Source organism: Phasianus colchicus, chromosome 2 (assembly GCF_987193195.1).
Source record: "Phasianus colchicus chromosome 2, bPhaCol1.hap1.1, whole genome shotgun sequence".
Taxonomy (NCBI): Eukaryota; Metazoa; Chordata; class Aves; order Galliformes; family Phasianidae; genus Phasianus; species Phasianus colchicus.
This window is the reverse complement of record NC_143437.1, coordinates 52,503,295-52,517,031: the sequence shown is the minus strand read 5'-3', so window position 1 is coordinate 52,517,031 and position 13,737 is coordinate 52,503,295. Positions and strand designations below refer to the sequence as shown.

The window sequence follows — 13,737 nt, the reverse complement described above, 5'->3', positions numbered from 1 at the left end:
CCATTAGCCACTTTAGTCACATCTGCAACAGACAACTGGGAAAGTGCCAACCCAGACACGGCACTTCTTAGTTCAAAGAAAAGCACTCTGTGAGTGTACGTATGCTGCTTTTGGGACCCTGACCGGTGTCTCCAGATGGCAGGAACAGTGCATCACTCTCTCAGATAGCAGAGGTGTATTTAGAAGCTCACAAGTTCCTTTTCTCTGATTTTCAGTCCTAGGTAGTTCATGTAACTCCCTTCTCAGTAAGTTTCTTACAGTGTCTGTGTACTGCATGAAAAATCTAACTCAGCCTTTGATGCTTCTATGTGGCTAAATGCTTTGAAGGTCTGTCCCCAACTGTCTTCAGCAAAATAGCAACAATACTTATGAGGCTGACAACTGTCCATGAGCAGCAACACACCAGTTAAACACTTCTTGCACTTTGAAGGCTTAGTTTCTTCCTACTCATCCCCCTCTTGTGCAACAGCACACCACCTCCTCCCTGTTTCTTCTCTGCCAGAAATGCCAGCCTCAGCAAGCAATTTCACATTTATTTCCATGCCCTCTCTTCTGCCTGGAATGCTCTCTCTGAACAGAGCTGCAAAACCACAATCCTCCCTTTAAGTCTGTCCTAAAGACCCATTTCTCCTGCAATGTCAAATGTAAATAGTGATTTGAGAACAGCTCCCCAGATAGACCACAGGGACTACCACAAGCAGCTCCTTCTCTTTGTCTCTACACTCCCATCAAAGTTCTCATCTTAAACTAGATTGATGGGTCTACTGCCATCTATTAGCTGTGCCCATCTTTGGTAGAGGAAGAAGTGTTGGAGTCATGGAAACTATTATAATCCTCATTCCTCAACACAGCCATGAAGTAGCACTGGGATCTCAGTAGAAATTTATTTCAGCTTCTTTTCTTCTTCAAGTAAATACAGTACAATAGGATCAGAACCGATTTCCCTTCATGGTCAGAGCAAAGCTAAAAAACTGAGAATGTAAGGCTCGTTTGGACTGTACTACAAAGAAATGCTACCACAGAAGAGAGTTTTTCCTCTTTTATGGAGACAGTTGCATGGTAAATCCAAATTCCGAAGAATATCATTATCCATGGCCATCTGGTGACAAATGAAAGCTTTTTTCTGTGCTGATAAATACATGTGAACACAGGATATCAGATCTCTATCAATAATTAATGCTGCAGTGGATGGAGTGGCCCACCTGGGAGACGTACATTAATTATAAACTTGAAACTGACCTCCTGCAAAGCATGTGAAGGCATGTTTTCCTCACTAGCTGATGCTCTGCTTCTACACTGTCATAGTAAGTGTACTCGTCTAGTAGCATTTGAGCATTGTTGCAGTTAAAATTTGTACCACGTAACAACTTTGGCAAAAAGTATTGTTTGTGAGGGTAGTTCTTAGCTACTATATTTTATCTCCAGAAAACCGGACTGGTCAAAGCCCACAGCTCTTAATGAAGCTATCCAAGGAGCCTCTAAGTCTCACAATATCCCTGGATAAATTCAAGAGAAAACAACAATCTCTGTCACGGAGTCCTGTATCCATAAACATAGTCATTTTGTTTCAAAGAAAATTCTTTCCTTGACTGCAGAGGGTGCTTGGTTCCCAGATGGCAAAATATCTCAAGATTTGTTTGTGAAGTGGCAAAAGTTCAGAAAAAAAGGGTCAAGTACCTTTAGTTTTGAAGGCAAAATTGCACAACTTGCAAACATAAGGCCGGACGTCAGTATGAGTGCGGATATGCTTTTTGAGCATGCTTGGCTTTTTGCAGCGAATTCCACATTCTTCACAAATATACTTTCCTCGGCCACGTCCTCTGACATAGACATAATCCTCATTTGATTTATACCTGTTGAAAGAGAATGAGTATTTAAATCATATAGACTCTAGATCACATGCAGGCACAAACATTACTTCTATGCACCCCACCCTGATTTTATATCTCACCACAAAACTGCCACTGAAGTTCATGTGAACTGCTGAATTTTCAAGCTGAAACTCACAAAGTATTTCCCTTTCACAGGGAAGGCACTAGTCTCATTGTGTTTGTGTATCTTAGTTATTTTTTTAACAATGTGAGAACGAAGAGCTGTGGTATGGATATTCTACAAACACCTTGTTAGGAAACAGATTAGCCACTGTTCCTGTAGACAAAGCACAGCCTTTTATATGAATCTGCAGATTGGGTTCATTTCATCTATCTGTAGTCTTGAACCATGTGGGCATCTACCACCACTGAAAACAGAGCCCTTTCGTGGTATAATTAATTTGACTCGTTTAAATATATTTATCTGATTTATCCCTTGGGATCAGATAAATCACATCCTGCAAATGCCCATTTTCTCCTATTAAGCATAAAGGGAATGCAGATGGCTAGCAAGAATGTATGTATTTACACTACTCATGTCTGAAGTTCCCAAAAATGGATCTCACCCTAAGGAACACTGTGTTGAGCTCATGCAGGTACATGCCACTCTAGAAACAAAATGGGAAACTTTCAACCTGCTTACTTAGCAGAACACTGTAAAAGGAATTTTTCTTAGCACAAGCATAAGCATTCAGTGCTATTTTTGTTGATTACACTATGAAATAAGAATTAAGATATGCAAATCTATACAAAGCTGCACATTTCATTTACTATTATGACAAACTCATAATACTGAAATCTAAAAGAGTTGAAGGGATCTGCCCCAGCTGTTTTGAGGCTTGAAGTTAGTGGGCATTCCCTAGAGGGAAAACTTCATCCTCAATACCCTGAAGTAAAATTCAGAAATTGCAAGAACCGAGAAATAATAATTTTCTATTCCTTTTTCCTCCACTGTCCTCTCCTAAACAGCACAAAGTACTTTCAGACACATCGTGGATGCGAAACCCACAAACCATCACTGGTACTGACAGTCAGCACTTTAGATAAATAAAGGATTGTGTGAAAGTTCTGCTAATGTGATGATAACTCTATAAGAAGCAAGTGGCAATTTGGAGTGTTACACTGAAACATTTTTCAAGTCTGCTTTTCTTAGGTGAACACTTCTGTGTGTTCAACAATATTCCTGGCAATATAGATACTGAAGCTATCTTAAAAATGCATAAAACACTGTCTTGTTCTCATGTCCATTGTACCATCTACTGAAAACATCAACTCCTCTTTCAAATATGGATGCTTAAATTAATTTTTTTCATCTCCTTTCTAATGAAGTTGGCTCTCTCCCTTTTCCATCACTGTCCATAGCGCCACATGCAAAAATGCACTGTTTAATAATCTTTCCAGCAGTTTTGGATGTAAAGCATTTCTGAGATTCTTCTTTTCTGTCCACCTCAATTCCCAGGCTCTCCTTTGTTTTCACATGCTAACAACTCCTAACCATCTCTCTATCCATTACTTCATCAGCCACCTTCAGGCCTTCTCCCAGACAGAACAAATGTCCAATACTGTTTGAAAGACTGCCATCTTATCTGCTTTTCATCATTCCTTGCAGTCTAATTTTGCTGGGATGGACTCTACTAAATCATCCCTGATTGATAATGCTAAGAAAATGCTGTGTTACATCTGCTTTTCTGTAGCTCCGTCTCTGCTGGTCTTCTGCCTGACCTCACTCCACCGGCTTCTGTCACCTCTCAGATCCCACTGGGCACAAAGTCAATTAGATAACAGCCATCTCTTTGTCATTCATATGCACAACTCTTGAGCACAATTGATCTTGACTCTCTAAGTATGTCCCACCAAAACAAAACTGTAACAAAAATGGCACACATAAATTGGACATGTAAATATGGCCTGATCTAAATGCTGAATCACAAAAAGTTTGAATCTATGGTAAATACCTTTCCTAGCACTCAGAAATATTAGATCTTACTATTAACTTGTGCTTCTCTCAAATCTTTCAGCAGTTTCCCCTTTCCCACTATATAACTTCCATGTGACTGGTCACTGGTCACTGGTGCTCTGAGTTTCATTTTAATGAGGTGCTAGAGTTAAAAGTATTCATAGGCCTTGGAGTCCTAAAATGTCTAACTGAAATGCCATTTTATTGGGGATTTTCAATGATCAGTGTCTACCACTGATAGATATAAAAGAGCAAACACAAGCAAAGTGCACACTATTGCTGTAAACTGGTAACATAATAAAGCAAGATGTCAGATGAGTGGGAACATTTGCTTTATCCCTCCTTTCTTTCAGCTTCACACTACAAGTAACTAACAATACTGTAGCAAGCACTGAACTTAAAATTGCTGACTTTCTTTCATATCCCACCGGGGTTCTGCAGTCATAGTTGATGGAAAGCAGATTCTGTGAATCAAATCATTTCATTTGAATCAAGCCACCTGCCAGAAGTGATAATATTGTTGGTAGGTTCCTACTTCAAAACCCCTTCTGCTGCACTGCTTACAAACAGCTCTTGACTGGCTTTAGTGTGGTAAGTGATGTGCTGTGACATCTGCTTTTCTGCTGAACTCTATCCATTCTGTTGCTTCAGCTTCTCACTGATTCCCAGCCCTACCTAACTCACTTTTAGTTTACTTGCCATACAAGCACTTCGCGGCCCTGGCACAGAGTAGCTGCATGACCACACCTTCCTGTATAACAGACAGATTTTCCCGGAAAGTGAAAACTGTGATAACTGCAGATCTTCCTCAGCTGTGAATTCTGAATTGCTTTCTCTGCATTTACAGTACAAAAATAATCAAGAATCCTAAGCAAATCCATTCCTCAGGACAAAAGAAAAATGAATGAAAACACCCTGCTGAAACAAGATATTGCCACTCATGCTTATCTGTCTAGGGGAGAGAAGATGAAACAAACACTACATAGTTCAGTGTACTGCTTGTGTGCTCAGGTGATGCGAATATGAGCTTGATGAAAGAAGAAGAAAACAGAGTAGAAGAGAACATCTCTACAAACAGCCAAGAGCAAGCAAGCAAAAAAACCCACTCATATTAAAAAGCTAGCTTTTGGAAGTCATAAACTAAAACCTAAAGAAGAGGACAAACTGACTAGTCAGGACAGAAAGTAATAAAAGTCAGGGTTAATACATGTAAAGAATATTAGATCAATTTAAAAGAACAAATTTACAAAAACAAAATAATGAAAAGAAGAAATCCCCTCCCACAAACAGTTCCAGTAAAATGAACACTAAAATGTTCATCTATAAGGATAGCACGGACTGATTAACACTGTATCACCTCATTCACTCTAAAAAGCTACATATGAAGGCCAAATGCTCCTACTGCAGAAGCATACTGCACCAATTACGTCCCCTCCCAATTCCAGAAATTAATTTGCACATCAAGGTTTCTTTCTTTTTGTTCAATTTCAAAAAAAGAGAGTAAACATAGCCAAGTATTACTAGGAGATATACCTAACTGACACGTGAAATACATGCTTTTACACAAATAGTTTCATAGACCTTATTGGTGTGCAGGGAAACTTAAGATGGTGTGAATAACACACTAAGTTTTCATAAAGAAGGTGTTAGACTGTAGAGAAGTTTTATAGAGTGCTCTGTTGCAGCTCGCACTGATCTGAATCCCCTACAAGTTGCTTTTCTTAACACACTTTAATCCTTCCGACCTCTCATCATTTAGCTTACATCAGCGCAAACTATCTTCAGCTGAGTGATTCAAATTCAGAAATGATACAGAGTGGGAAGCAGGCAAATCTTATACTTCAAAGTGGGCGTGAATTCAAGTAATAGTCTTTTAAATTTCTTAAAAACTTAGGGTCACCCCTTAACTTGGATCGCTCTGATGTAGCCAACATACTGACTTGGGTACTAGAAAAATGTACAGCCACAGAAAGCATCCAGGCTCTGCGTGTGGGCCAGCATACCAACTATAATGTTCAAAATAACATTTTCAGTCTTTCAAGTAAGATGTAGGTTATACCCTTTCATTGTTGCAGATCGGAAAGAAATATCAATGTTCATTTCATGCACATTGTCCAAGGGGAATCAAGCTAAATGATGGTAATGAAGGACAACTTTTAGAGTACAAAAATATGAGAAAAGGAATAGCATGTGCAAATGTATCATATCTCCCTCACTAACTAGTTATCCCAATAACACATTGCTATGAGACTATTTGGGTTTGATAAGACTAAAAAATAACTATTTTGTTCAGCCATTTGACTACTTACTACTAACCTTCAGCAAATAACTGCACTATGTCAGAATTTTTAAAAGAAATAAAACAATATCTTACATTTTAGAGTATACTCTTAGAGAGAGATAAACAACTGTTCGTTTCTTTTTTTTTTTTTTTAACAGGCTTCATAACCCTCAAAATATTGCTACTGATCTTTCAGTTCTCCTTTTTCCCTCACTCTATTAGTTGTTTCTATTATCAAAGGAGCAATAGATAGCCATAGTAAAATTAATCATTTTATCAACCTTAGATGATAGATCTATGGATTAGGCTTAGAAAACAGATTTCATTGCTATCTTGCATTTTATCATCAAATCCAACTTCAGTAAATAAATGTAATATTACAAGAATAGGAGTAAACTTTCCAAGCTAGCCTATTCATATAAGCAGAGGCACACAATGTCGAAAAATGGAAAGATGTCCTTATGGAAGCTATTAAATAATTGCATAGAAAATAACAAAATCTTAAATCTTCTTTAATTATGATCGAAAGAACAAAGATGACGATACAGAAAGAGCATTCTCAAAAGGATGTAAAAACTGTAACTGTCCTATAGCATAGTAGAACTAAGAGTAACTATACAGATATCCTGTACACTGACATATACATAAAACAAGAAGCCTGGGTGCTACAACACACGGCTGAAATACAGAAGACTGTTTACATCCCAGTTCATTCACATTCATTTTCAAATCTATTCAAAACAACAGGCTGAGCTTTTAAATGTCCAGTTGCATTTTCTTACCCTCCTTCAAAGATTTTAATTCGTATCGGCTCAGTTTGTTTGGATGTAATGTCTTTATCTCCATGAATGTCTCCTTTTACTCTTTCTTTTATAATATTCCCCACTACTTTCTTTTCAAGCTTGCTGCCAAACAAGAAGAATGGCTCGTGTTTCATCTGCAGAACAAAGTCAAGGAATGGTGTTACTGCTGGAACACACAATAAATGCACACTTTATTTCAAGTACTTTTAACATTCCAGGTCAAAGCCAAACTTTCACTGGTGCAACTCTAGACAATGAATTAATTTGTCCCATTCAACTTGGTGGAGAATAAGAGAGGGGGTAACCTGGATACATTTTTATGTGAGTCTGGAAAGAAAATGCAGCACCATATCTTTCCTCAGGAGGAAAAATAAAAAAATAAAAAAATAAAAATCATGGAAAATAGAGATGGAAAAGCCTTAGAAAGTGATTTATTGCCATTACAGAATTTTCCCTGGCACCATTATCTAATGCTTAGTCCATGAGGACGAATCAGTATGTAAAAAACATTAAAATGATCAGAAGAGCCTTGCTTAATTTTAAGTCTCTACTCATGGACCTGCATGGATGCTTATGTCCTTATGTTTGAATCTGGACACTGCAAAAAGGACAAAATAAAAGGAGATAACTTTTCGGGTTCTGAAACATGTGAAGAACAGGTTTGGAAGCCTCACTTTTTACAACTAATTCTCAAAATGGAGACAGAGGCAGCAGAAGTAGCAGTTTGCAAAGGGGTAAACTGAGGCTCAAAAGTTGTCATGGGAAGATATCAAAGTTTGATTTCCCAATGGGAATTTTTTTTTAAAGTAATTAAACTACATTTCATAGTTTACTAGGATTTTCTCAAATAAAGACATATTAATTTAATTTTATTGAAAGCTCCTATTTACCTGAGCAAGTTGCTTCCATGCACTTGATGATGTCAGTTTACCAGCTCCAGGTCTATGCATAGCAGCCAGGGTGTAGATTTCTGTGGTGTTTTTTTGCTTGGACCTTAAAAGTGCTAATGTGGTCTTTGTACTTAGCCCAGATGGATTTGGGTTACATGAACTTATACACCATGAAGCGTAAACAGAAGATTTGAGGGTTGGTTGCTGAATGTAATTGGGTTTTGTATAGTTTAAGAAACACCAGCTCACAGTAGTAGTAGTGCGCAGACTTGGGAACTGAAGGATCTGCTGAAAATCTGCTACATCTGTCAGAAGAATAGTTGAGCCTGTGACTTTCCCACTAGTACTGGATGTCATCTGGACTAGCATCCCAAGAGGCAATTTTGGATGTTTCAGTTGGTCTTCTGGCGGAATTTCTCCTGGTGGCAATGAAGACCTTTGTGGACTCATGCTCATATCTGAGGCTGTTTCATCAACATCCAGTTCTTCTGGAGATTCTCTTCCTTCAGAAGGGCCACTCGATTTCTGTCCTGGTGATGTGGAATCAAAACTAGAAAGTTTCTCCCTGATTAGTGGGAAAGCATCAGCTGTTGGCACGCTGACAGGTGGGAAATCTTGAGATGAAGAGGACGACAGTGGTGAAGAGGATGACACAGATGGCAGACTTTCTTTTGGCTCAGTAGCACAGCTCTGCCTTACTAGTTGAGGTTTCTGCATTCTTGGAAAATCTTTCTTTATATCTGAGTTAGTTAACTCAACTGCACTTAGCTCTTCAACTATCTGCCCATACATCTTTTCTTCTTTGACTCGTTTCTGCTGCTTGGTCTCCATGAAGAGCTCCAAGCTGCTGGCAGGTGAAAGCATTCGTTTGCTTCCACCCAAGGTAGAAGCCATGTCGGAACTGGAAGTTAAACAGAGAGGAATTGAGGACTCCAGTCCAAGTGATAGTGTCTGTGGCACTTTCCACAAAGGGTATTTTTCTAGCCCTCCATGTTGACCTAACATCTGAGCTATGTTAAATCCAATTCCATGCATTGTTGCACTAGTTACCAATGTTCTTTGAGAAACAGTCTCATCAACTTTACAAATTACAATTGCAGGACTGTTGCTCTGTCCAAGGATCTGGGAAATGCTTGTGTACATGACACTACCATAAGACGGCACATGGGTTTGAATCCTGACGGGAACAACTGTTCCTGGCAAAGCTTGTACAGATCCATCACCTGGGGAGTCAAAATCTGTCTGAAGATGCTGCTCAGAGGAGGTATCTGTTGGTTTAATGCTATGGTCTGACTGGTACTTCGCAAGAGTAATTTTTGAATACTGCCCAGATGTTCCTGAGTAATGCTGGTATGCCTGCTCTTTAGCATGCACATAATCAGCTGGTTTCTTTCCAATAAGCTCTGGAGCGTGTTCCAGGTGATAACTTGGAGGAATGTCTGTTTGGAAAGGTTGCTTGATGTAAGATTTCTGCAGCTGCTGTACAAAATGATGCTGGAAGTGTAGAGGTTCTGTGCATGACTGCCACAAGACTGGCTGCTGAGATGGTGGTAAATGAACCATGCAGACAGTTGGATAAGGAAACTGAAACAAGGTGCTATGAATAGAGGGAAATGGGACATTTTCCTGATGTGCAAATAGCTGCTGTTGCTCTGATGGATGTTTGTTAGAAATATAAGGTGCTTGTTGGATCAAAGGAGTCCTTAACATTTCTGGACTGTCTGCAAGAAGAGCCTGTTGTTGGGCGAGGTGGGATGAGCTATTAGCAAGCTGAGCACAAGCGCCAACAGCCTGTTTTCCAGAGTCATCTACCTGAATGGGCTGAAGTACAGAGGAAGGCGAGTGATGCCAGGAAAGCTGGGAAGAGCGAAGACCAGCCTGTGCATGTTCCATCTGCTCCTGCTTTATACTTTGTTCTGTGCTCTGATCAGTCTGGGAAATCTCTGGGAAACCGCTAAAGGAAGCCTGGCGAACCAAGAAACATTTCTTCCTTTCCCGTGATGGAGATAGAGCAGTAGTTGGTGTCCCAGCTGAAGAGGCATGAGACAGGTTCCCATAATCAAAGGATTTACTTCGAATCTCGGGGATTTCAGCAGCGTGAGGACAGGGCATCTGTTCAGATGAGCAACGTCTCATTTCCCTCTGATGGTGATGCCCAGGGACGGAAAGTGAGTAAGCACCAGCTGGAACTGTTAAAAACTCAGACTGTTTTCCAAACTCATCTTGTTTGGAAGGTGTGATGAACTTCACATTTTCTTCTCTTTCAAAGGACATTGAAAAACTTGAACTGTGGGACAAATTACTTTCCTGGCTAGGGCTGCGAGAAAGGCTTGTACCAGTGGACTCAAAACTGGAATCTCCAGAAGAGTGCTCCATGTCTGCCAGTCGTAAACGCTTCTTCTTGGGTGGGAGCTTTTCAGCTGGCAGTTGAGAAAGGGTTTCACTTCTCTGAGGCCACTGGAATTCTTCAGTTGGTCTCTCCTGCTCTTTGTTTTGCACTTCTTTATCTTTCTCAGGCTTATCCGGCTCCTCTGTGACACGAATTTCAGGTACCTGTATGTTGTGCTGGCGAACCAACCTGGGCTGCATATGATATGACTGAGGCTGCTGGGACGGAGACGGCTTATTGGTCTCAGTATTTTCTGCTTGTGGAGCTCGGTCTGGGCTCATTGGGGACTCACAAATCTCATTCTCACATGTTTCAGATGGTGAATAGATCTTATCCTGCTGGCATGCAATATGTTCTGTAGATTCAGACCTTTCAAATGAGTTTGGCCTGCTCAATGAATTTGTGTGCTGAATGACAGAAATGACATTTCCAGGGGGCTTTCTAGATAGTGATTCTGCAGTCTTTTCTTGCTCTGCAGTTAAGGCTGAGTCTTCCAGAGAAGCTGCTGGACTTCCAGACTGAAGGTAAGGCCTGCACATGTCAAAACGTTCTGCATGGCAATGGGCAGAACTGTCCAGACCTTGAAGGGAAAATCCACTCCTTGGCACATCCTGAATTTGGGATTTGGGATCAAAGTCCAAAGGCTGAATTCCTGCAGTGCTGCCAGTCGTACTGCTGCAAAGCATGGGACTGTCCTCTTCATCTCCAACGCTCTCCTCTTTCCTTCGCTTTCTGTTTTCAAAAGTTCCAAGCATGGATGGCATCGCCTGAGATTGTCCAAGTGGATCAATGAAGTACTCTCCCGCCTTGTTTACTCCACCTAAGGATGGAGAGTCTCTGTAGTTCTGCTTCTGAGCTTCAAATTCTTCCCATTTTCTGTAGTGCTTTCCACTGGCATCATAGTCATAGAAGGTCTTGTCTCCCACTTTCTTCTCTTTTGAGGATGGTCCTTTGTCACCTGCTATTTGTCTACTGGAAGAAATAATTATATTTTTCCCTGGTCTTCCATGGTAATCTGAATCTGAGTGCCCCTCCTGCACAGAGGGCAGTTCAAAGGCAGCCTGTCTTCTCAACATCCTTTGGTGGGATATTCCCACTGTGCCAGGGTAAAATACATCATCAGAGCCAGTCATCTTCTCATCAAATGAATGGCTTCCTCTCAGAGATGGGGGAATACTTAAGCTGTTTGCAGAAGAGGTTGGCATGGAGTTACTTCTAATAAGAGGAGAAGAATCTACTGGGGGTTCAAGAAGGACAGGCACCTCACCTTGCTGACTGGCTTGGTACAGGTTGGATTCACTTTTGATGGGGGATGTGGTGATCTGGGATTGTCTAGATTCTGCATTTCTGCCTGGATAAACTTGAGTAGATTTAATAGTGCTCAAATTACTGGAGTCAATGAGTTCTTCTTTACTTGGAGTCAGCTGAGAAATATGTTCCTCAAGCATCTTTATATCCAATCTGTTATTTAAGAGAGGTAATGGCTCTGCTTTGCCCTTTCTACCTATTAAACTGTGTTCCTGATTTGTTGTGGCTACTGTTAGTGCTGTTCTTTGATTAATCCTGTAAAACTTCCCGAAGATGATCTCTTCATAAGACTTTGCATTGGTATTTGGCGGGCTTATTTGTTGCTCAGCACTTTCTGAGCGGGAAAAGTAACCCGAGTCAGTGCTTCCTTTACTATGTGGGCTCAGGAGGTTTAACGACTGCTCAGAATCTTGCCCTTTTTTCTCTGACAGTCTTAGTGCAAGTCGCTGCTTAACTGTGTGAGAGTCATCAGCCTTAGTACTTAGGGATGGGTTTTGCAACATATCAGAGCCAATATAGGGTGAACTCTCACTGGGTAACTGAATTCCACTCTTAGGGATAATCAAAATGGGCACTTTCATTGGCCCCACCAAGGACTCTTCCATGGAGGAGTGAAAACTGCTCCTACTAGCCATGTCCAGGGGGAGCTGTGGGACGGGGCTCAGTTTTTCAGACCCCTCCATTAGGAGTGAGGTCTCCTCATCAGTGTCTGTGCTCTGCTCACCATCTGAATGTATTTCCGCTTCCACATCAATGTAACTGGCATCTAGATCCAACTTAGAGACTGCTGACTCTGTGAAAGGTACCAACCCTGCTTTAATTGCATGGGCATGTGACTTTCTGTGCTTGTAGAGGTTGCTCTTTGTCTTGAAGGAGAAACCACAAGGAACACAAGGGTATGGTCGTTCCCCGGTATGAGACCTAATATGCTTTTTAAGTACACTAGGTTTGGCACAAGCCCTGTTACAGTAGGGACAAATGTACTTGCCAGGTTTTTTGGGTTTGTGTTCCTTCTTGTGAGCATCTTCTGATTGTTCTAAAGATTTCTGTGAATATTGGCTGTAAGCGGGGTTTAAACTTGAAATCTTCTTCCTGGAGAAACCTCCACTATGGCTATGCATATGAAAAGGAAGTAAGTCCTCTGAGGCAACTGATTGCAAGTGGCTAGGAAACTGCCATGGAGGGCCTTCCAAGCTCTGATGTGGCTTTATGTTGTGCAAGAAACCTTGTGGCAATGAATGCTGTGGGAAAGAAAGTGAATGTTGACATGAGTAAGGAGTTGGACGATGCTGTGGATATTGCTTCTCCGTGACTTGCTGTGCAGCTTCATTTGATGATACCAGTTTCCCAGAACTAAAAAGTTGTGCTGATGCTGTGTTTCCAATTTGCTCGTGATCTATTTGTGGTTGCCTCTGTATTTCTTGATTGCCAAAAGTGCTCATCTTAATAACAGCTGAATGTTCTTGCCTCCATCTACTTTGTACTTTAGCAGTTTCTCCAGACCCTGAGGTAGCGTTTTGCCCTATAGCTGTATCCCCAGAGTCCATTTTGTTACACAAGGTCTTAAGTGCTAGTTCACTTGAAAGCTGTGCAGACTCATGGAGTGTGTCCAAAGCTGTGCTTTTTAAAGTTTTGTTGCTCCCATTTTTCCAGAGCTGTTGCAAGTTCACAGACTTTTCTTTCTCTTTGGAACTTTCTACACAGTAGTCTATAGGCATTAGATTTGTGTCTGTATACTAATGTGACTATTATACAGTCCTGTTCATGGCATAGACCTTCTTAAGCAGTTTATTACACATTTGCAAAGGCTTATTATAGCAATTGGACATTTTCCATTGTTATAAAACACTGAGATGCAGAATGACACAGAGAGATTTGTGTTCTATTAGAGCAAAATTCTCTTCATCTCTTCCATGGCGACACAGCTATCTGTAAGGAAAAAGGAAAAACAAAGAAAACCCCCGTACAAATTAGTATAGTCAGGCAAAATAACATCAGTGCAATTGGTTGCATTTTAATTGAGCCTTTCATTAAAAATATTAAGATACTTAAGTAAATGTAACTACATTTCACAAAAGCCCATTTTGTGAGGAGACGCAGTAAAGACTGGCTCCAAAGATTTCACACAAGTGTAATCACTAGTCAATAAAACCCATAAGAAGAGAAAACAGAAATCTACCCTTCTCAAACTGAACAGTTTTGTAGGGCTTTCTGAGGTCTTAAAAGAGATGTGCCTTT

The 13,737-nt window shown here is 40.5% G+C and overlaps 1 protein-coding gene across 6 annotated transcripts in view; it reads right to left on the bottom strand.

Annotated features, from left to right (window-relative positions):
- The window catches only part of HIVEP2 (HIVEP zinc finger 2), a 127,387-nt gene that overhangs the window by 12,310 nt on the left and 101,340 nt on the right, over positions 1–13,737 (bottom strand). For all 6 annotated transcript variants that reach the window (XM_090135688.1, XM_031611274.2, XM_031611284.2 and 3 more), the window contains 3 exons: positions 7,803–13,428; positions 6,892–7,046; positions 1,678–1,853 (listed from right to left, as the gene is read on the bottom strand). In XM_090135688.1, coding sequence (XP_089991814.1) covers positions 1,678–1,853; positions 6,892–7,046; positions 7,803–13,217 — 5,746 coding nt within the window. In that variant the 5' untranslated portion in view covers positions 13,218–13,428. The remainder of the gene's footprint in view (positions 1–1,677; positions 1,854–6,891; positions 7,047–7,802; positions 13,429–13,737) is intronic.